The 23769-nt window shown below is 43.6% G+C and overlaps 1 protein-coding gene across 5 annotated transcripts in view; it reads right to left on the bottom strand.

Annotated features, from left to right (window-relative positions):
* Positions 1 to 23769, bottom strand: part of lzts2a (leucine zipper, putative tumor suppressor 2a) — a 43435-nt gene continuing 19666 nt past the window's right edge. For 3 of the 5 annotated variants that reach the window (XM_061690598.1, XM_061690601.1, XM_061690600.1), the window contains exons 3-9: positions 9863 to 10507; positions 6901 to 7530; positions 6082 to 6204; positions 5673 to 5819; positions 4000 to 4488; positions 2876 to 2980; positions 1 to 2738 (exon numbers count right to left, since the gene is read on the bottom strand). In XM_061690598.1, the coding sequence (XP_061546582.1) occupies positions 2556 to 2738; positions 2876 to 2980; positions 4000 to 4488; positions 5673 to 5819; positions 6082 to 6204; positions 6901 to 7530; positions 9863 to 10474 (2289 nt within the window). In that variant the 5' untranslated portion in view covers positions 10475 to 10507 and the 3' untranslated portion in view covers positions 1 to 2555. Of the gene's footprint in view, positions 2739 to 2875; positions 2981 to 3999; positions 4489 to 5672; positions 5820 to 6081; positions 6205 to 6900; positions 7531 to 9862; positions 10508 to 18379; positions 18446 to 22891; positions 23127 to 23769 lie in introns of those variants that run through there. The other 2 variants (XM_061690602.1, XM_061690599.1) reach the window with 2 other exon arrangements.

Raw genomic sequence — 23769 nt, 5'->3', positions numbered from 1 at the left:
TTGAAGATGTGACAGCTTGTTCTTTACTGAAAAAACACAAGTCGTTTTATACAACAAAACGTCCACATTTACATGGACCACATCTACTTTATGAATCAAGTGTGACGTAACATAAGCGAATGTATAAAAGGATAATAAAAAGAAGCCACAACAAAACAAACAAAATGTAATAGTAATGAGTCACTTTGGTCTATAGTCACAGTGGCTACATTTGAAATGTCCATATCCGAGATAAAGTGTTATACTATTAACTCTTTTACATATTTACACTCGCAAAGGAAGTAACAGTCGGGAAAGTCCTCCGAGGGCCGTACTAGATATCTTTATGAGAAAATATGAACAAAATGATTACTAATTGAATCATTTGTTGGTTAATTTTTGTGGGCTCTCTCTCTAAACAGTTCCTCTCAGCTTTTATTTCCGTTTTTATAGCTTCGCAGTCTACTGCATATATATCTATAGACATTGATATATAGAATTGGCATATGAAACCCACACCGGTGCTACAACAAGAAAAAATATTAGTAGGTGCTTTATTCATATATGTATATAAAAATATACAATCTTCTTGCTATAGATTTCCTTTTTGATATATATTTTAAGTGGATGAAATTTCAGTTCTCTCATGCTGGATAATTAAAATCATAAGAATTAAAGCTGACCTCGTGAAGCTGGGTTATTAGACTGTCTAGTATAACGTGGCTCAAATTTAGTAGCGGTTGGAGGGCTAGTGATGTCGCACGTATGCCTCACAGTTCTGAGGTTGGGGGTTTGAATCTCAGTTTGGGTTATCCCCAGGTGCTCCAGCTTCCTCCCACATCCCAAAAATGTGTATTAGTTACCACTCAAGACTCAATTGTCCAATTGTCCAGTCCGAACTCCGATGGCATAGGCTCCAGCTCACAAAGCTTTGGAAGACTCAAGTTTAAATGATTGTGAATTTGGACTGCTGGAAGCTTTAAAAAAAAAAAAAAAAAAAAAAAAAAAAAAAAGCCTGCTGTAAGGAACAAACAAAAAGTGTGCATAGAAGCTCACATCAAGTACAAACAGAAGACTGAGGAAGAAGAAAGAAAGAAGCAGCAGCGAGACTAAAAAAACTCCATTTTTAGGTTCCTAACGCTGCTAAAAATAGACAAAGGCAGACTAAGAGAGCAAGAATCAGAAACGTCCTGCTGACAACTCCCGATGCTGCACAGCCTTTCTCTCAAAGGGAACATATTTCGGGGGAAAATACATTTTTGAATATTTGTATCCAAATAGTCTCTGGAGTGCCTGCCCACCCTTCAAGTGTGAAATGAAACAACCGTGTAAATATGAATGTGTGCGCCTACTTTTTAAAAGGTTGTCTGTGAGCGAGGCCTTTTAGTCTAATGTCTATAATAACTAGAGCTGCAGCGTTAGCATAGATTAGCGTCAGCCTTGGATAAAAATGTTCGGCCAAGTTGATGACGTGAGGATATTCGTTTGCCACCAAACCGCAACATTAATTGACGAGTGTGTTTTGGTGGTTTGTTGATGAAATGCTGCTTCCGTCAGTGCCAACATAATTGAGTCTCTATGGGCGCTCGTTTTGAGTGACATCATTTTTAGTTAAATAGTTTTTTTTTTAATTTATTTATTTAATTTTTTTTAAATATGGTCTATATCGTGGATTTCCACCTATCGTAGAGTTTCACCTAGTGCGGATGTGTCTGGAATGCAATAAACGAGGGTTCACTGTACTATTTCAAATTCGTGGTCTACGTATGCTGGTGCCAAGTGTATATTGTAACCCACTGCTGATTGCTGATTGGTTGAGCATCAGTGTAACATTTGAGGATACAAAGCTTGAAATGAAAAACACATGCTAATGTTAGCTTACCCAGTTTCTGCTGTTATACTCCACAATCTTGTCTTTGCTGCAGCATGCCCACAGTCTCCTCTTGAATACAATTGGCTCTTTACCTTGGGCAATTGTTGTCTCACTGACGACGGATGCGTTTTTTTCTCAGTTTGGCGCAATTTCAAAGCGGAAAAACAAGCGCACCAAACTGAGCCGGGTAGAGAAATGTGGTATTCGGGAAAAGCTTGCGGTGTAGCTCACTATCGCCCTCCCGAGGGACTGGGGTGGTACTACCAGTTGAAAGGGACCAGCGTTAGCATGCTCAGGCTAATATTCCCCTTAAAAATACACGACACAACATTAAGTAGCAGACGTATCGGGCGTTATCATCACATTACATGACATGCATGCTTGTACCCCGTTGTTTAGCGGAAGAAAATGTGCACGTGGCCCAAATGTATTTCCAATAATCCTCAATAATACCCTGATTGGAACGCTTCGCAACGCTTCAGAAGAAGATGTTTTTGTGCTGACTTTTAAGTGGTGGAGTAAAATTCTTTCTAAAAAAAAAGTGCAGGTGAAACACTGTATGAAAGATCACGAGGAGTGGCAGCAGCAAAGGAAGAACGCACCTTTGGGAGCCGCTCAAGAAGTAAAGCCAGACGTCGTGTTTTTTTTTTTCTTCCCGGTCTGTTGTTCGGTTCGTGTCTCTCGCTTGTGTGAGCGTCGCTTTTTAGATCTCCGTGGCGGTGATCTCCTCAAAGTGGATGTCGTTGCTGCCGCTGTGCACCTCGTAGTCGTCCATGTCCCTGTTCTCCAGCTCCAGACTCAGCTCCCGCATCACGCGCTCCAGGTCGCGGTTCCGCCGGTACATCTGGATGTAGTTCTGCTGCAGCTGTTTCTGGTAGCAGATCACCTGAGGGAAAGAAGTCGATTTGTTCTTATTTTTATTTTTTTTTTTTACATGAGTATCTGTCCTTCGACTGGAGTGCAGAGTGTGAGTATTCTCACCAGTTGTGAAAAATGAGTAAACATTGAAGAAGGACGTTTTACCTTGGCCTTCTCCTCCTGCCACACCATGCGTTCATCCTGGAATCGAGACAGCTGCTCCTCACTCGTCCGCCTCTCGTACATGAGCTCAGATTTCAGCCGGTCCACCTGACACAAAGCACACAAACATTATATGGAGTATATGGAGTTTTTTTTTTTTTTTTTTGCAGCTGGAACACCAAGTTTTTGTCAATTCAATTAGAATGCATTGCACACAATGGTTAAATGACAATTGCATCTAAATAAACGTTTGAAAACAAACAGTTGTTACAGAATGAATGAAAATGTCTTAAAAGTTAAATACAACTGAACTGTATTTGGTGGTAGCGTATAACATCAGCGGTACTAGTTTATATGTATAAATGTCCTCAAAGAATGGTTCATTATTAATTCAACTGCAGAGATTACTGAGTGTTAATATAATGTAAGGCATGTAATTTGAGCAGGCCACAGTGCTCTGTAGTGGGCGGCGCCTTTTTCCCAAGCTTGTGTTCAAAATGGCCACAAGCTTTCGCGCTACTCCACAGCTTGTTACGGAAAAAGAGGCCCGGTGTGAGACGTGGAAACATTTTGCTGACAGGGCCGACATTCAGAGCAAGCCGAAAGATACCGCAAACTAAACAAAGTCCGCAAAGCCGCACAGACCGCAGGAGGGAACAGTATGCCCAAACAGCTTTGCTGAGCAGCACACGTCAGAGTTCAAAGAGCAACAGGTTCAAAAGTGTGACGTATTTAAACAACTTACCTTCAATTAGAAGTCTGTCTACCGAGTGTGAAACATTTTGTGACAAGCAAAACTTGTGCTCCGCTGGTTGCTTTTGACCAGACAATTGATCAATAGTGTTTTTTGTAGATGGGCGCAGTCAAGCACTCACCCGCCAACTACGCATTTGCAGTGAACTCATTGTATATTTAATTAAGACACACCTTTCTGGATAACGGTGTAAATGTCAGGTGCAAAGGAATGTGACAAAATAAAAGCCGTATTGGCTAGAAACAGTGGGTATACCAGTTCATCAGCCCAAGATCTAAGCTCCACCCCCTGACTGATGAATCAACGGATTGAAATGTGTTTAATTGAGTCAATATACCAAATGTTTTCATGACACGGCTGGAAATAGACAAACCTGTTGTTTGAGTCCCAGCAGATTTTCTGCATTCTGCCTCAGCGCCTTGGCTTCATCGCTCTCTCCTCCCCAACCCGCATGACAGTCGTCCACGTCGCGGTACACACAGGGGCTGGGCCCTCCCCTCCCGGACATGCTTCGACCCTGATAGAGGGTCAAGCTCGTGCACTGAGCCTTCACGCTTCCGGCCGTCAGAGAGTCCCGGAGGCGCACCATCTCCTCCTCCAGGCGCGATACCTTTTCCCGAAGCAGCTCGGCTTCGCTCTTCCTCCTCTGGAGCTCGTTCTCACAAACTTCCAGCTCCAGGGATCGCGTGCGCACGGCCGCCTGGGCCTCCTGAGAGCGAGCCTGGCTGGCCTGCAGCTCCGATCGGGCTTCTCTCAGCTGCGCCCTCAGCACCACGATGTCGCCGGCCTTCTGGCTGAGCTCAGACTGGATCTCCTTCAGCTGCTGCTTCAGCAGGGAGATCTCTCCCGACTTCTGACACACCTGCAGTCGCCACAAAACGACACAATGAGAACACACAACCGAACATACCCCAGAACAGGAGACGGCAATTTTTTAGGGAATTGCGCTTGTGTTGTTCGCTGAAAAGCTCATCTATTCGCTGGTTTTGTTTGGGCACCATCTGGTGGTGCTGTTTTTAGGTTTTAATTCACTGATGTTTCGTCTGTGTCACAGTCAAAAGTAAAACGTAATGCTTTTGCTTCAGTTCTGATACAGCTAACAATAGCCCGTGTACTCTCCTTTGCCGTTACAATTTGCCTGAATTCCCGAACATGTATTTTTGTGTGAATTCCAAAAGGTGAGTTTAATGCCTTGATGCAGCTTGTGCAAAGTCCTAGGGTGCATATTTGTTTGCCTATGTGTGACATCATGTCATACTAGTGTGTTATTTAGGCTAGTATGCTAGCTAATACGATTGATGAGCCTCATGTGAAGGTGGTTTGTTTATGATGAAAAATGATGACTGCATTATTGAATTATGATTGAATGATGATTTTTTTATTTAACCACAGAATACAATTGTTTGTGTAACATGGATCCATAAATTGAGTGAATGCGAGATGCATGGCGTTGGTACTTGATGATCCTCTCCGTTTTAGGCGCTTTGCCGCCATCTTGTCCTATCTATATGCAATTACCAGCCCCTTTGAGAGGGGGGTGTCAGTTATTATTCGGGAATAGCGGGGATTCACTGTCATGCGTACTTAGTTTGTCAGTTTTTCGAATACCAGAGTTTGTTTTGTGACGCTAATTAGTGGAACGGTGCTGTTTTCTCCATCCGGAAGTGATGCGCTTTGTGTGTCAAAATGAAAGCACCATACAGGAAGTGCTTTGTTAACCATGCAAATGTTGCATCATTTGTGAGTGCTCGTTTGATTATTGATGTTTTGTTTTCACTCACTGGATTTTGATTACTCTTACTCATGTAGAAAACCACGCACACACATCTTCATTGTGCTCTGCGTGAATACAGCAACCTGATAAGAATATCTCCACTACAGTAGCAGGTCATTGATTTTAAAGAATGCAACACTGTATTTTTTCATAGTATAAAAGTTAAAAAAAGATTTACTGCATGCAATGTTATCTTCATTTTAACCGTGAAAAGGGTTTTGTCGCTTCCTGCCCTAGAATCATCTTTTAAAAAAAAAAAAAAAGTGACTCACCTCCCACTTGGTCTCCTCCAGCCGTGGGCCGAGCTGTGTCTGCTCGCGCTGGATGTTGGCGCACCGCCTCTCCAGCATTTCCCTGTCCTGCAGCAGTGACGAGAAGTCCTCCTGGAGCTTCTTTTTCTCTTGTTGTAGTTGAAATACCTGACGACACATGCGGCAAATTAGCATTGCTGGCTTTATACAGACAGTTTGTCTCCTGAAAAATCGAATCCAGTACCCAATATATACTGTATACTCTTTCTGTCGAGATGATATTTTTGTTCCATGTTGAGATATTGCAATCCAAATAAAGCTGTTCCTCCATTGGTGAACAGTCAAATAATCTGACATTAAGGTAAATAATATGAGGGTAGGTGGATTACAAAAGGACACTAATAGGAATGTGTAGAGTAAAACAGTATACCTGTAACTGTAAGACCTGCTGAGTCCTCTGGGCCTTCTGAGAGGCCTGCTTCATCTTGGTGGCACTGTTGTGCCTCAGCTCCTCCATCTCTCTTTCACAGCGATGCTGCTTCTCCTCGTACACCTTTCGAGGCAAAGCGCGGAGGTTCCCAGGTTAGCGCAATGTAATTGATTTCATCGATTTATATCATGGCGCCAACAATTACATGCTTGGAACATAATTCGTTACTGAGGGTCTGCTAGCAGCTAGCAATAAATAATAAAATGATGCCCTTTGCACAATTCTAATCAAGAATAGCGCACCATCATTTAAGTGAATAGTACACTATAGAGTAAAACAAAAAAAGGGCATTTTTTTCACAACCTATCCCTGTCGAGCAGAAAAGTAGTTCTTTGCTGCCATCTTGTGGCATCTATAGGCAATTATAAAACCTTTAGGGGGAAGGTCAATTACTTGCAGATTTTTGCGATTGGTTGTAGGGCTCGGTCCCTACACCTGCAAATAGCAAGGGACAAATGTATCGCTAAAGAAAAAATATTGCTATACTGTGGAAGTGTATGCGAGTTCATGTTGGGAAAAGAAAACTTGTTTCAAAGCTTTCTTGGGATCAGGAGAAATGCAGCAAATCCCAGAAGGGAAAACAGCAAAACTCACGTACGCTTTTCTATTAACAAAGGGGAAACATCTAAATTGTATTTTTGTTGAAAAAAAAAAAAATCAGAGATTCTATTTTATGGCCATATAACCCATCCCTCGCGCGATGAGGTGGTTTTCTACCGCTCACATTTTGTTCAGTGATTAGGTTGCCTCGGGTCTCACCTGGCAGATGGCGGCTTCATTCTCGTCCAGATTTTCCCGCAGATGCTGAAGCTCCATGTCGCGCTCCCTCAGTTTCTCCTCCAGGTCCCTCACCACCACCTCGTAGCCCTCCACGGGCGGCGACGAGTGGCCGCACGAGCCGCTGTCCGACAGGGGTTGCCCGCGCGACCCCGAGCCAGTGCTCTTACTGGACGACGAACGTCCACTATCCGAGTGACCGTGAATCCCGATTCCGCCCGAAGTGTTTCTGACCAGGACCTGCCCGGCTTCTGGGTGTGCTGACCCGGAGCTGGAGCCCTCACTGGGGGCCAAACTGTAGCCTGTGCTGCTGTGAGTGGGCAGGCTGGAGAGGGAGTTCCTTCCGGAGTCCGACATGGAGCAGGACTGGCTGCTGCGAGCGTTGCGCCCCCCGCTGAAGGAGTCCCGCTTCTCCTCCAAAGCGGAGCTGCCGCCGATGGCCGCGTTTGCTCCGCTGGTGGACCCCGCGAGGGGCAAGAGGAGGTTGAGGCTGCCCTGGCTCTCGGACAGACTGCAGCCCGCCGGTCGCGGAGACAGGTAATGCACCAAGTGTCGATTCTTGGGAACTACAGGCTTGAACGCTGTTGGACGGATCAGCACTTTCTCCATGTTCTGAAAAGGATAAAATGATAAAAGTGAAGCTGGGCTATTTACAGATATGCAACTAAGAAATTCGCCGTGAGTGACGCTGACTCACCGCATGGCCCGAGTTGAATACTAGTGGCTGTTTTACATCGAGTTCCTTATTCACTCTGTGAACTGCGTTGTCAAGCCAAGATTTCCCTCTTTTTTATTTTATTTTTTTTATTTTTTTAATGTCCTGTCCGGCTGAGATTTACCCCCTAATCTTTCTTTTCTACTCAAAAGCTGTGCCGGTCTCAAATCCAAAGTGAAGCAACGTCGCCATCAACAGGGTTCTGTAAGTCATTACTGTGGTGTACAAACCTGAATTTCACAAACAAGCTGGACGACGTTGAAAAGCGTACTTGGCGTTTAAATCTTCACGGCACACCAACAAAAATGTCACAAAAAGTGGATACATTAATTACTGTATTTACTTCCTGCCATCTAATAGAAGACCATTCATTTGTTCCGTCTGTCACTATGGCTCACTGGCATAAATAGAGCAACAAGGATACATTATTTATTGTAAATATATTTTTGGAGCAATTAAGTACACAAGTATATACAGTAAATGAACAGATCATTTAAATAGACACATTGCTCCTTCTTGTGATCGGATCGGTGATCGGTTATCGTTCTTTTAAACTTTGGCCCCAAAAATCCTGATCGTGTAAAGCCCATCCATTTTCTGAGCCGCTTCTCCTCACTAGGGTCAAGGGCGTGCCGGAGCCTATCCCAGCTGTCATCGGGCAGGAGGCGGGGTGCACCCTGAACTGGTTGCCAGCCAATCGCAGGGCACATACAAACAGACAACCATTCGCACTCACAGTCATGCCTACGGCCAAATTATATATATATATATATATATATAGTAAACATGTTATGTTAGTTAAACAGACTTTGACAAATGAATTCACGTTGCATTATTTCCTGTGGGAAAAATTGGAGTTTCTGACTGTATAATATGGTTACAGGCAATGAGTCCAAACTTCATCTGTTTGAGTTGTTTTTGTTGAGAGATATTAGGCGGCTTTGCAAAGAAATTAGCATGGTGCTTTGCCAAAACACTTTAAACAATAAAGCAGACAGAGGGAAAAAGGACAGGACAGAGAAAATCTTATTAAAGGACAAAGGACGGAGCACAGTGGAGGAGAGACAAAGTGGGTGCAAGCTCGTTTTTATTTTGGTCATAGAATGAACGCGAGTTCTGACAGTGATCGACATGAGCGTGTAAGGTGAGTAGCTGTCAAATGAACCTATTTGAACCTGTCCGTTCAGTGACGAAACGTCTTTCTGAGTAAACGGAGATAAATCGGCAATTAGACGGCGGCGGTAATCCACCATAAAAACACCCACGTCTCCATAATTGCTTCATGAGATGCTCTAATTGAAGAGGATCTTTGAGGTCACGGTCAACGAACAGACACGCTGATTTGCACATATGGGTTTTTGTAAATATTTTCACATCCTAAAATAAATAAATAAAAATACACTAAGAGTAGGCAACATTTTGTGCTCAATGAGATTTTCAAAAAGGTACTGATCATTCATAGATGAAGTCAAACAAACACAAAAATTAAAATATGTAAAATTATCATAATAAAATAACTAATTAAAAAAAAATAACTTAATTATTAGTATACTAACCTATTATTTAATAAAATAAATACAAAATGTAAATTGTATTTTTACTATTTTTCATTCAATCAATTAGCTAATTATTAAATGCGTTAAATGAACACAGGACATGTAAAATACATATCAAAATATCATTTTCATTGTTGTGTCATTATTTACAATTAATGTAGTTATAATTTAATTAAATACATTTCAAATGATTTCTTTTATTTTATTATATACATGTAATTAATCAATTATTCAATGACATGAATAAAATAAATCAGATTTTATTATATAGATGCAATTAATCAATAAATTATTCAATGCGATGAATGCATTAAAATAAATACGAAATTAAGAAAAACATTTTGACGAACCTATTTGGGTAAAAAATGGCTATATTAATGCAACAAATATTAGAGGACTCTTGATTTTAAAAAAAATGCTCAGATTGAAGCACGGAGTGAAGCCTGTTTATGTGTAATTTAAATCAAACTGTTAACATGAAAATACAGGCTGTTTTACCAAAACAACAGGTGGCGCGCTATACGTTTTGCTTGACCTTAGGCTATATTGTGGCTCAACGTTTGCGCCCCCACTACATCGTGGATTTTTGAGCAAAGGAGAACGGTCTCTATATTGCTGTATTTCACCCAACGCCGGTGGGTCTGCATCTCATGATAAACGGAGGTTCACTTGCCTTCTCTAGCTGTCCGGAAACTGGGATGAGTTTGGGGGGTGGTCCTCCTATGTTGCCATTCAGAGTCCTATTGTCCCGTTGGTCCTCTGAGTCGCTGCAGGGACTTACAGCAGCCACCACCAAGTTGTCATTCCACTCTCCGGCGACCACTTCGCTGCTCACGTATCCCAAGTTATTATTAACCCCGCCGCCTGTAGCACTGGCGGTCGTTCCACCCCCGCCGCCCGCCGCTGCAGAGTTGCCTGGCCGAGGCTGCTTCTTAGTGGGCAGCGGTGGAGGTAGAACCTGGGCCTGGGGGTGGTGCTCCTGCGTTTGGTTGCAGATAACTAGCAGCTGCTCCAAGGAGCTCGCGCTGCGGAGGGTGTTATCCTGGAGGCGGAAGCAGCTGGTAGCCGGCGTGGAGCGCCGCGCCTTGGCTGCGAATTCGCTGGCCGCTCGGCAGTGCCTCTCCTGGTACGTCCGGCCAGATATGAGGCTGCTTACGGAACCCATAGCGTTGGCCGAGCTGCGGGTGGCCGGCGGGGAGCGTGAGGAGGATAGCGGCTGGCGCTGCTGGACGTCGACACCGGGATTGGAGTGGTCAGTGACAGGAAGAGCTTGAACCAGAGCCATGGCACTGCGATGGCGTTAGCCACACCACGCACCCTGTGTTAAGAAACAGGAGAAAACACATTACAGGGGTTTCTCGGTTTAAGACAGAGTTCTGCGACATAACCTGAATTTGCACACGAGTCAAATTTCCGTCGTAGTCTACCTACCTATGCTAACCAATGGCGGTCGGTCAGGCTGAGCAAGGCCTTCTCTGCTTGCCTAAACGCTATCAGAAGCTCTGACCTACATTCTAATATTTGTTCCATGAAATTGTATTAATAGATTCCCAACGGTGCATTGCTTCATTTCATACTGTTTTTCTTGGCTTGCTTCAAGTATGTGAATGTTGGATTTCATGTCCAATCAGATTTCGGCCTCTGTGTAGGCATGTCTTTCTAATTTGTTCAGAGCCTTCAGAATCAGTAGTGTTGGCTGATGTTACTTTAACTATATTAGCAATGGAACTGTAAACTGATACAATTTAAATTTGTCCTCACACGGTCAACTCGTTGGCCCGTGATGATGATGACATTTTTTCATCAGAGGTGAAGCTTGTAAAGACCAACTTCGACTAGCAAAACACGTTTGTAGCCGTCTGCACACATTAATACATTTACTAATCAGCATCTCTGGTGAGTATGATGTATTTTCTTTCATTTGTTTTTTTCGTGCTATTGGATCAATATTGATTCTGAACTGCTCGAGATGATTTATGTGGCAGTTGCATGCTGTGATATTGTGCTTTTGTATAGTACTGATGGTTTCAAAAATTACATCGCCACCTACAGGACTGGAGGGGACTTGACTTTGTAACCAAAGCAGAAGACACTCATAAACTCCAATCTTCTTCTACTTGACTACTTCCGACTCCACTTACGTATATCAACCTGCTTCCAAACGCGGAGGAAAACTCTACCACAATGGGGCATTATTGTTCGGCCTTGGCGGAGGTCTTCACACAACTGAGTGCTCTTGTTACAAATGCAAATAAACATCGCTTATTTGGTATTGGTGGTGTGATCGCTGCCTGTCATCACAGGAGGGGGGGTGCGGGGGGGCCGAAGTTGACACGTTAATTGACTGTCAACGTCACATTATGAGCCAAGCCATCAATGATTATTTTGTTTTTAATTACATAGCTTTGCAACAAAGCAACCAAATTATTATCAGATCCAATCTCTACTGCCTCATGCATTTGGAAGCGGCAACTCCCTGGCAACTCTGCTGCTAATTGCCAATTCCACTAATGAAGCAGGAGGAGAGAAAGAGTTAGAGTTTAGTGAAAAATGAGTCACAATCAACGACATGCGCAGCTGCTGTGTGATTTTCAGGAAGGTCCCCGTCTGAACCCGGGAATCCGAAAAGTAATCGCTGATCAATCCGATCCGAAATTTGTGATCAAACGATGCTAACATGATGCTGCGCGTGCATGCCATTCAAACTGTAAGCGTGGCAGCAGATTAAGTCTTTCCGTTTGCAGATAGCATTATCAGTGTCGGCTGCCCGGGTGAACACACATCCTCAGCCTGTCGTGCCAAGCCTAAATCCGTCTGGCCAAGTGGAATAATCCACAGACGATATAAGGGCACACATTCTGCCAGAACTAACACCATCGTGGCACCATGGAACACATCAGTCGGGTCCAGTGGAAAAAGATGTCGCCAAAATCCACATGAAATGTTTTAATCTTGCTTAAGGACAAGAAAAAATGTACAACAAAAGATGGAAGTAATCATTGACTAAATTGACTTACAATTTAAAAAAAAAATAAAAAATAAAAAATGAAAAAAAGTAAAATAGCCCTGTATTGTATGAAAACATTATAAAGCAAAAGAGAATGTAAATAAATGAATGGATATTATAAACTAATGAAACTTTAGAAGTTGGATAGGTTCATCTAACGGTGGTGGCCTACTGAGTGACATCAGGAGCCGGAGTCGAGCTGGCAGGTCTATGTGTGAGTGTCTCGGCGTGAGTTGCGGCCTACAACAGGTCCTTCCAAGTGTTTTTATTTTGTATTAATGTGTTTGATTGTCCCATTTAATTAACAGCTAAAAGAGCATTAGCAAAAGTGGCACTCCTTGCCCACCTGCGATGCCAGTTGCAGTCAATTCGTCGACGCATTTCATTCACTTCGCTCAAGTAGCGGCATAGCTGTAGCTTGATCCTATGCCAAATTTTAGCAAAATGAAACAAACAAACAAAAAGAAAGGTGGGGGGAATAAAATAAAAATATCGACCAAGCGACGGCTTGTAACTTAAACAAACCCTCAACTGGAGCACTTGTAAGTCAAGGCACCACTGTACCTGGAAATAATAGCTGAAATGCTGATCACTTGTCTTAACCCAAATGCTTTCACTTTACAGGAAAAATAAAGGAATTTGCCACACTCTTCCAATACGTTCTCTTATCTCTCCAGACACAACGTCTTTAGGTTGGCTGTGGTGGCGAGATGTTTGAAGAATCTTGGACAATCTATGCACCGGATGTAGACATTGAAAATACAACAATACTTTCCTGAAAAAGCTAATGTAGTTTTCAACTGAGCAAACAATCGAACTAAAATAACTCCAGGAAGGTGGTCAACAGTGTGGAAGTCATGCTATCCGGCCCTCGATAAGAAAACACGAGGCTGCCTAATTATTTGTAATTGATCGGCCAACTGTGTTTTTCGTTTCTCTGAGGCAGGCTTCGTGACTGCACATGAACCAGAACGATTAACGAAATGTTTACGATGTGATCATTTCCCATACCCAAAACAATAACACCTCGTGACCACCTTCTACGCTTTATCCCTTTATCCCTGCCACCGCTCATCTCCCGGCCCCTGAAGAGAACCTCTCAGGCGGGGATCATAGAATTAACAATCCTGTGAGAACGTCAAGTGTGACCCCCTGAGCGCTAACCCACTGACCCCCTGAGGAGTGGATGTGAGCTGCCCTCCCGCCACTGTGACCTCTGTGGGTCTGGTTTTGTTCCGGCCACTCGGGCAATAAATCCCAAAAGCTAATTTCCCCTCTGATGTTGCAAAGTGATTTAAGTCTTCCCTCCCTGGGCAAAGTCCTTTGGACCATCTCTTAGCAAATTTCAACTAGAGGAGCTTTACCCCGGAACAAGAAACCTTTGGGGACCATTTTGTTCTGACTGTGAGAAATTTAGTTTGGGGGTAATTTATCTGGCCCAAAAGAAGACGCGATGGCTAGTTCTTACGTGAGGTCCAGGAACCTTTGATCTGAATCCACATTTCCACCTAAAGTTTCAAGAACTTTTATACCTTGTAGTTCCTTGAAGTCAAAAGGTTCCTAAGGCACATTGTGTACATGCATGTAGGTTGATTGAGGATTCTAAATTGCCCTTAGGTGTGAATGCGTGCGCGAATGGTTGTTTGTTTATATGTGCCCTGCGATTGGCTGGCGACCAGTTCAGGGTGTACCCCGCCTCTCGCCCGAAGATTGCTGGGATAGGCTCCAGTACGCCCGCGACCCTAGTGAGGAGAAGCGGAACGGAAGATGAATGAATGAAGTCATCCAATCAGATATGTTCAGAGGTGCAAACCCTGTCCGAATGATTCCTGTACATTTCAAAAGTACTTCAAGCGGGGCCTTTTTTCCAGGGGCCTCCAGACATATTGCTGCAGAACTAAATTTAGACAACAGGTCCAAGGTTCCGTGAGTAAAATTCCATCCATTTTTTCGGGGGGGCGCTTATCCCGTTGCAGGTTGCAAGAAGCTGGAACCTATCCGAGGGGACTTCAGGCAAAAGGCAGACTCCAACCTGGACTGCATGCCAGTCAATCACAGGGCACAAAAGGAGACAGAAAACCATTCACAGCACGACTGAGAGGGATCTGAACTCAAACCTAGTCAGGCAAATGAACCACTATACTATTAGTGACCAGGGTAAAAATCCCGTGGTTAAAAAGCACCATGATTAGAACATTTAAGTTCCAGAAACTGCAAGTTCCAGTGACTAAAGGTTCCTATAACTTTGGGTGGGAATGCGGCGTCTGAGTCCATTTCCACTGTCCTTCTTGCGTGCATCATCCTTTGGCATCAGCACAACAAGACAGGGAGAAGAAAAACATTGCCGTCTGCCCTAAAAATAGAAAACATCTTAACAGCACGAAATCGTCCAGATAGTTTTTCATGGGACAAATCTCTTGGCGAGGCATTTGAGTCGACGTTTAAAAATAAACTCCAATCGCGTCGCAGCCAGCAATCATGGGGTCAACCCGGGGGCACTTTACACTGCATCCTAACACTCTAAAACTATTAAATGATGCTGAATGTCTCAGAGCTAGGCTTACTGCCTTAGACAGCGACTGAAGGTGGTTGAGTGCTACCAACTTGCCCAGGATAATGACAGAAGAAAGCTTATCAGGTAGTTCTCTAAAAATAAGACACACTAGCAGGGTCTGTGATGGGCAAATAATCCCATTATTATAAGACTGCTAATACCGCCAGCCAATTCCCAAAGCGGCAGCACATTATTCCACAGCAAGACATCATTCCTCGCAATCAGACGCAACGTCCAAGCCAAGCTGTTCCGGAGACTCGGCAGGACGGCAAAAGAAAAAGACGAGGGTTTCAGGGGCGATGAGACAAAGGCAGACCGGGTGGGGGTCATGATGGGGAAAGGGAGGAGGTTTGGAGTGCAGAAGAATTCCATCCAGTACCTGGTTGTCGAAAGAAAGGCTCCACAGAGGCCTTGGGAAAAACAGAACTCACTAATCCTGTTTGGCAAGCACACAGACGCCTTATGATGTCCTAGCAGGGGAAATCAATCGTGAAGGGAGACATAATTACAAATAGTACCATTGCCCATCTTGCTAGACACCAAATGTGCATTTTCTTATCTGTCTTCCAAACATCTGCTTCATTCAGATACTAAAGCAAGGCCACATGCCTTATTTTACTAGACTTACTAGACTTTGTAAATTTCAAACTCATTTGGACATTTAACATACCAATCTCTGATTATCTTGACATCTTACAAAGTTTGCTTTTTATCAGTAGTGTCAACAAGTTGTTGAGTTGGTTTGCAAACAGTAGAGTAGTAGTAATAGAGTAAGAGTAGCCTTTATCCCTCTGCACAGGAGAGTGAAATGAGGGCAGAAAGACAATTACGTGTAATCAAAAAAAGACGTGTCGATGATGAAACTGCTCGACCAGTGAGTTATTGCTAGGTACACTTGTAGCCCCGATATTAGCAATAGTACCTGGCACAACTTGCTTCTGCCAGTGGAGATGCAGCAATAGCGATTATAGCTGTGTTGAGCCAAGTAGGCATGTGCAGAAGAGAAGAGGAATATTAGTCATACAACTAAAACATACCTAAAAGACATCCCTTTTGTTGGCATCCTTCCAATGGGGAACTAACAGCGGTGGTACGGTACCTCAAGAGTGGACCTTGATAGTCACTTGATTGGTCGAAAAAGAACTGTCAAATCCATGCAACAACAACAATAGACAAACACAAAAATTCTTCTTATGACAAACAGCTACGAGGCAAAAGAACACAAAATGTTAGCAGTCACTGTGGTTCTTTGTTTACTGTGTAGCGCTCTTTGTTTATTCGTTGGCGGGTCACACTGTGTCATGCTGCTATGATGTACACCCAGCACTGGAAACACAAGCCAGATCAGATTTTACTGTTCCAAATTGTACCAAGACAGGAAGAACTGAACTATTCATCTCTTCAGGACACCTCTTGCTCTTGTCATCTCTCCGGCGTGGTGATTAATTTTAAGCAATGAAAGAAATCTCGAATGAAGCCGTCTATCCGATCCCCTCCGCCCCCACCGCTTGCCCAGGCTGTGCGGTTAGATTTTCAATCTGCTTCTGTAGCAGCTACACGCACAGCATGACTAACCATGGGCAAAGCCAGCGTATCGAGGAGAGCGACAGGTGGGATGTGTAATATTGTCGGATCAGAGACTCCATATGAACAAATGCTGGAGTATACGTATGGGAACCATAGAAAGAGTCATCAATGAAATAATATCTTTGTATAATGTTTCTTCTTTGATGGAGGGTCACGATCCAAGGGAGTTTTGGGTAGGAGACAGCAGCACAACAGTTAAGCCGAGTACTGAAAGAATGTGGCGAGAAGTTGAGAGTAGCGCGTTGAAATGGGAGGAAATATTCCACTTTTACAGCCTGGGTGGCAGCCATTAATCCTGAGAGAAAGTCAACAGGCTAGTAGGTGAGTCATAGGAACAAAGAAAGATCCACTAGTGCAGGCAAGAAGCCCACCGACACACACAATCAGTCCATACCACATCACACTTGCATTTGTTTGCCTGCCATCCAGAGAGAAATGTCTATTACAAAGACATCCCTCCAGCTCGCAGTACAACGAGGGGAGTCTTTTCATGTGCCGCCAGAAGACTTGAGGTTATATTGTTCCGCCATTCCAACATTGTGACCGTCTTGTCTGAGAGGCTGCTTACTGTCACCTTCCCCCATATGGCCTCGCTCTCTCACTCTCTCAGTGAGCTGCCCGGGTGCCAAAGCTCTTTTTGTCCACTTTGGCAACGGAACATGCTTGATTGCAACATTGAACAAAAGCTGTGAGATCAAGCGTCCAGACGGCTGGGACTTGATTAAGCAGCCTGAGATGAAGGAGGAGGAATAAGCTCTCCAAAAAAAAAAAAAAAAGAGTTTACCGGTAGTAATTGGCAACAGACGCAGTGCACTTTCCCCCCCTCATCTTTTACAGTCAATTTGTTGCTGGTTCTGGACTTTCCTGCCTTTGTTTGCAACTGTTACCAAGGAAGCAAAGGCCTGGATTGTTCATGCACGAGTAGAAAGAAGACGGGCAGAATGGGAGACATTGAGAAGAAAAGACTTGTATAAGGATCTGACAGCCTCAGTGTCCATTCTGAAGTCAGGGCAAGTGGGGAAGTCCACCACCAGAACTAGTTAATGGGTGACGTGACCAGGAAAAAGAATCATAGAGTAAATATGTTGATCTAAATTCCTGCTCGCAGTTGTCAAGTTTGATCAAGAATCACATAAACTATTTGTAGTTTGTGATGATGTCTCCATTGCAGTTGGATGAGAAATTGGAATTAAAAAAACAAAAAACAGATAGGAGTTAGCAATTCAGTTTTCCTGGTTGGTAGCCCACCTTTATTTTTAAATATATGAAAATGCCACTTAATAGCATGGCAGTTTCCAGAACATTTGCTCAGCATCTCAAAAGCTTCGTTTCCACCACGCAGTTTAGTTTCAGTTCGGTACCATTTGCATTTTTGGGCATTTGCATTATAAATGGTCCCAAAACATCAGTTCTGTAACATTTACTTTCCAGCATGCTTTTGTAAAAGTACCAATCACAGAAGTGGGCTATTGTACTGTCTGCCTGTCCAGCGCAGGGTTTAGCATGCTGCTTTCCATTGATTGTTCGAGAGAGAATTATCAAAGTAGAATGTAGGAGTGAGAAAAACGTTTTTTAAAAAACTACAAGACCTGTCGCGTGTTATGCGGGGTTCGGCATCTTGTTTCCTGAGTGGCTAACAGTCAGCCATTGGCTGTTGCTGTGATTCAAAATTTTAATCGCTGGTCAATGGGTCAATGACGTAGCAGATATAACAGCCACTTATATGCATAAGAGCTTTCACACACAAAAAAATGTCTCCATGTTTCAAGCGTAACCAAGTTGCAGCCATACGGCGGTCGCTACGGCACTGCCAAGCCGTACCAATAAAGTATATCGAGTGTATGTGTATATATATATATATATATATTTTTTTTTTAAACAATAAAACTTAACTGTTATTTTCTAATTTCATATGTACCCGTGGCTAGAAAACAAAGTGTGAAATCGTTGTTGCCGAAATTCGCGCCTGAAGTCAGTGAATGGGGCACTCAGTCATTGCCAACAACATCTCAAAATAACCACACTTTCTGCTTTATTCTCACCTGTTTTTTGTTTTTTTGTCTTTGCGGGCTTCTGCTTCTTCCTTGAGGATTGGCTGCCATGTTTTTCTGGTTCAATGAAAATGACTACATTTCAGTATATTCTATGTAAAGCCTCAAAGCATGATACAAGGTCGCAGTTTTTCTGTTGCAGCGCATCGATCAATGTGCAGTATTAATCGCTTTGTGTGCGACGAAGAGCTGCTGATTAATTTTTTTTAGCAATGGTCCACTTAAGTCGCTTTCCGCCACATCGCTCGGTGAGTGGCGGGACAAAGCCTCCCCGTTTTAACTCATTCACTGCCAGCCTTCCCAGTTAACATGGATATTTGACTTCTAAAGCCGTCAATGGCAGTGAATGTGTTAATGTCATGGTAGTTATGATGCAGATATAAGCTAAACACCCAGCACTGGAAGCCTGATCGGGATTTATCGATCCACACCGTGGATGGAGCTGGCTTCCCATGGCTTCAATTTGGATGCAAGAGCTCTCAGCTACCGAACTCCGATCCTACTAAAGGGACACGCCAAAAGTCACCCGTAGGGGTTGACGGAGAGAGTAGCCAGCTAACGACAAAAAGTAGGATGCATTAGACATCAATGACGTGTGAGAAGCGTGATGACGAGATGGTCATCTGAGGACACAAACTGTCTAGAACATGCTTATTTATGGGTTCATTTTGAATCAACTTGCCGCGTCTGTGTCTCCGCCGAGAGCCTCAGATGAAGAAAATGAGGTTACAAGCGCAGCTTGTCGAGGAAAATTCATTAGAGCAGACAAAACACTGGTCATCGCCTGGTCAATGGCCTCCATGAGCTAAATTAAAGCATGGACTGATTTTCCTTTGCACTTTTTTAACACCTCAGACAATTTTCTCTAAAGGAAAGGCTCGTCAAAATACTGGATGACTGATTAAATCGTGAACAACTGACTGATCACTTGTGATGGCTCTGGATCAGATTTGCTTAGCACTCATTTGGGCAGATGCCGACTGGTGCAGGTGGAAAGAGACTGTCTGTTTAAAAAAAAAAAAAGTAGGACGATGGTTGAAATTCCTGATCTGCTGGAAATGTTGTGTTTTCCAGGAGTTTTTCCAGACGCTGACATCGACCCGACGGCGGTCAGACAGGCAGACACCGGAAATATCAAGAGTGTCCTTTTTAAAGACGCAGTGGACTTTTTCTGTTTGTGAGAATCAATGATAACTTGAGATGTTTAACTTTGAGGACACATTGATCTGAGACTTAAATTTAGATGTGCTCCGTCTGCAGAAAGCATACGTTTTCAATCGGAAACTTCACTACCTTCGCCCCTCTTTGCTTCTGACTGTATGTACAGTAAAGAGATATTGTTTCAGTAGCCTCTCTCTTTTTTTTTTATATTTTTTTTTTTATAGCGAGATCCCAGACAATTGCTGCATCAGAGTTGTAACAGTAGCTCAGGCTAACACAGAATGTAGCTAAGGAAGGGGATGTAGTTCAGTGTATGAGGCCCCCGGTTTTATCCTCGGCATCTACACTACCTTTGAGGCAGCCGTGGACAAGTGGTTAGGAACGCTAACACCCCAAAGTGGGAATCCAGGTTCAAGATATCAACCGGCAGAAGAATGTGGGCAAAATAATGTGAGTTTTATCATGAGGGATCATCCACCCTCAATGCCTCCCCGGTGTGGTGTCCTTGAGGAAGACTCCAATATCCTGAACTACCCGTACTTCCCAAGTCCCTGCACTACTGTGTCTTTACGGTGTTCACTGCTGTGATGGGTGAAAAGGAGAGGACAAATGTCAAGACTATGCATTCGTTCATGACAATAAAGATGATTCTTCTTTTTATCCACCTTTGAAACAGAACCCAGCCAATATTATCACGCACTTGACTTCATTTCAGGCGGTAGAAAAAAGGAGGGAAAATGACAGCTTTTACAGGCTGCCTGCGTCGAAGTTTTCTCTCCGAAACTTCCCTGCCTTCACCCCCTGCAGCCTCCGGCTCTATGCACAGTGGAGGGCCATTGTTTCGGCATAACACAGGGCAGAGAGCAGAGAGAAAAGGCCTGTTATCTCACACTTTAGATTGGCCTGTTATGCGAGAGTGGAAGTGGGGGGTGGGCTGTGACAGCTTTACTCGTTTACATTGCTTATCACATGTAGCTTTTAACCAGGCTCTGTTTTTGTTGTTTTCCCTGTCAAGATGTTGCAGCGAGCTATTGCTAATGTCGAGGCAGTGGTGCTAAACGAGTTGCTATTGCATAAGCAGCTACGCCTCAGTTCAAGTGTGCTAGCCTTGATGTATAATTCACTTGCACTCATCTCAGAAAATATCCGACATATGCGTCGAGGTGCTGAAGCTCTGAATGCGTGTCGCTGGTAAAGTGGAGAAAGATGGATGAGGAGGAGGATTAGGACGGAGGGGGTAGACTGGTTTGGAAAAAGGGTTCCGTGCGACCTGCACCACGCGTTTACCTCACTGGTTTCGCTCAGAGGAGGTGAGGTAACCCGCCGTCTTTTGATTCACACCGCATCACCCGTCACCATTTTCCATTTCAAAGTTACGTCAGCGCCCCGGCACCTGCCCATTTATGGCGGCCGTGTTTACGCGGCGCAGCGGCGGCCACTTAATGACGGCCTTCGCTCAGATGAAAATGTCAACACGTCACCTTGATTACTACAAAGAGTGGCGGGCACGTTCTGCCGTCTACAAACATCTGCTCACATACTACAATTGTGGCCAGTGGCACACGAGCAGTCTTGTAATTTTACACACACACACGCACAGGACGGAAACGGTGTCGGTCACAGATTGATTCGTTAAAGAAACACAAAAAGTTGTGATACTACAAGACTGACGCGTGTTGAGCCTGCACCTTATCTTCAATGTGTGGTATGTGTGCAGATTGAATAACATCCTCCTCCAGGCCAACTGTCTGAGGACAAACTAAACCACGTTTTTTTTTTTTGGGTTCCTCTAAGGTTGAAATTTCAAATCAATATCTCGACAGTCTGTAAGGAGCATCACAGGCATCACTCCTCATTCCACTACGACAGTTTTAATGGTGATGTTTGGGCATTCTGGATCATTTATATTATAAGAGCTACTGGCCAACAACTTAAGGGAATTCTCGGGCTAATTCAAAATACAACAACAACCATTGTAAAAGTAGGGTCAGATCTAAGATTCGGTAACGTCTTGATGTATCATGCATGATTGTCTCACAATCGCAAACATTGTGATCATACATGTGGCACTGGTCAAAATATAGTCTGCGCTTTCTCACTTCGAATTGTAACGTAGTTATCACACTTTTTTTTTACCTAATAGAATTGAAGTGATCGCATTTTATTTACAGTGGATATCAAAGGTTTACGGACCCTTGTTGAAAAATGGCAGGTGTTTGCGGTATTTTAAAAAAATGAGACGAAGATAATTTATTTCAAAACTTTAGCCACCATTTAGCTTTACAACTCAATTGAAAACAAAAAAAATTCTTTCAGAGGGAAAGTAAGAATAAACAACTGAAATAATGTAGCTGCACAAGTGTACACACCCTCTTATTACTGGGGATGTAACTGCGTCCAGAATTAACCAATCACATTCAAAGTCAGCACACACCTGCCACCATTCATGTACCTCTGATTAACACCAAATAAAGTTCAGATGTTTTAGTTGGCTATCATTTCCTTTTTTGTAATTGAGTTGTTCAGGGTCACATTAATGGTGTAAAAAGTTTTGAAATGATTCAGCTTGGTCTCATTTAAAAAACAACAACAACAAAAACATCTAGCATTAGAACAGTGTACACTTTCTTTATCCACTGTAATTGGTCCAAAAAATAATTATTTATTTGTAAAAACATTTTTTTAGTTTTGTTCATCTCTCAGTGACATACAGAGACAGGCGGAACAAATAAATGTTATTCCATGTTGACACATGTATCCACTTTTTGTGACTTTTTTTTTTGGTGGTGTGCCGTGAGATTTTTTTTCTCATGTAAAATTTTTTTTTTTTAAAATGGGCCAAACACTTCTGTACGAAATGCCACTAAGCACTGACACAGTGGTGGCACCGAAACTGTGCTCATGTTCGAGTTTCTTCACATTTCAAGCTCCAAAACACGAATACATGTCAGCAAATGACCAAAATGTCACTGTTTTCATCCATTTTGAGCTCAAATGGCCCCTCAAGTGAAACATTTGCATGTAGACAGCTGACTGAAGCATCCAACTGCTGCTTCCACTTTCCAACATTCATTATTTAATGTAAGAGATGAGAGCTGATTTAAGCTTCCAGTGCCGTTAAGTCCATTAGGAATGTGTGAGTCCTCCTGCCAAGCTACTTTTTTGTTGTTGTTGTTGTTTCCAAGTGTTCAAGCCTCCAACTGTGGCCCTCACATCCACACCAAAAGTTTCCTCTAGCAAACTTTGCCTTCATGCAAATGAGGCCAAACAGCAGGATGGCGGCGACTTTGGAGCTTTTACAAGACACACACTCATATAGACACACATTGTGCAAACACTCACCCCGGCGAGAGCCTTGCATCCCTGCCGCCGCTTGGATTCGATCGTTTTGGGGGGGAAACTCCGTCCGGTGGCTGCGCGTTTTGCGGTCTTAACGTCTCCCCGGCGCCGCCGCCCTCGCATCTGCGCCGCTCCGACACTTCTTCATATCCTGACACTTTTCAAAACGGATGCCCCCCCCCGCCCCCTTTTCTTTTCCTCTCCTGTCCTACTCTCCACACTCCTCTCTGCTCTCCCTCCTTGCTTGTCTGCATTAGCACCGCCTCCTGCCTCCCCCTTCCCCTCACTCACTCCTGCTGCTTCCTCTCTCACTTTTGTCCGCCCCCCCCCCACGCTTCTTCCTCTTGTTTCCATCTTTTAACACCTCCCCACCAACTTTCTTTCTCCTTTTTGGACCAACCCCTTTTTTCTATGCATCTTCCATCTCCAGCATAGGATTGTGTCATGCATTTATTTATTTTAGAGGCCGCACATGAGTGCAGGCGAGGCAACACCCCCGCCCGCTTTTCCATCCAATCATCAGCATCTGACCCCCTCTGCTGAAATTATTAACATTAATAAAATGAGGAGCTTCGGGGGGGGGCGAGGGCGGGACGATGAACCCACGTGGGATGAATTACGTAACGTTTGATCACGCGTCCTGAGGTGAGGGAGGGCGCTTGTTAGCGCGTAAAAAAAAATGTCAGAGGTACGGAAAGCCGTTTCAGCATATTCGATATCCGAATATAATATAATATAATACATATAGAAATGCTTTTTCCACTCCTTGTGCCACGTTTGGCCTACTAGTATGCAAATAAACTTCACTAATAAACTACTGTGCTGCACTAGTAACACTTCACCGAGTAGACATATGAGTACCACCAACATGCCCACTAGTA

The sequence above is a fragment of the Phycodurus eques genome, chromosome 11, assembly GCF_024500275.1.
Source record: "Phycodurus eques isolate BA_2022a chromosome 11, UOR_Pequ_1.1, whole genome shotgun sequence".
Taxonomy (NCBI): domain Eukaryota; kingdom Metazoa; phylum Chordata; class Actinopteri; order Syngnathiformes; family Syngnathidae; genus Phycodurus; species Phycodurus eques.
Note: the sequence above shows the minus strand (reverse complement) of the source record. Positions and strands in the feature narration are given on the sequence as shown.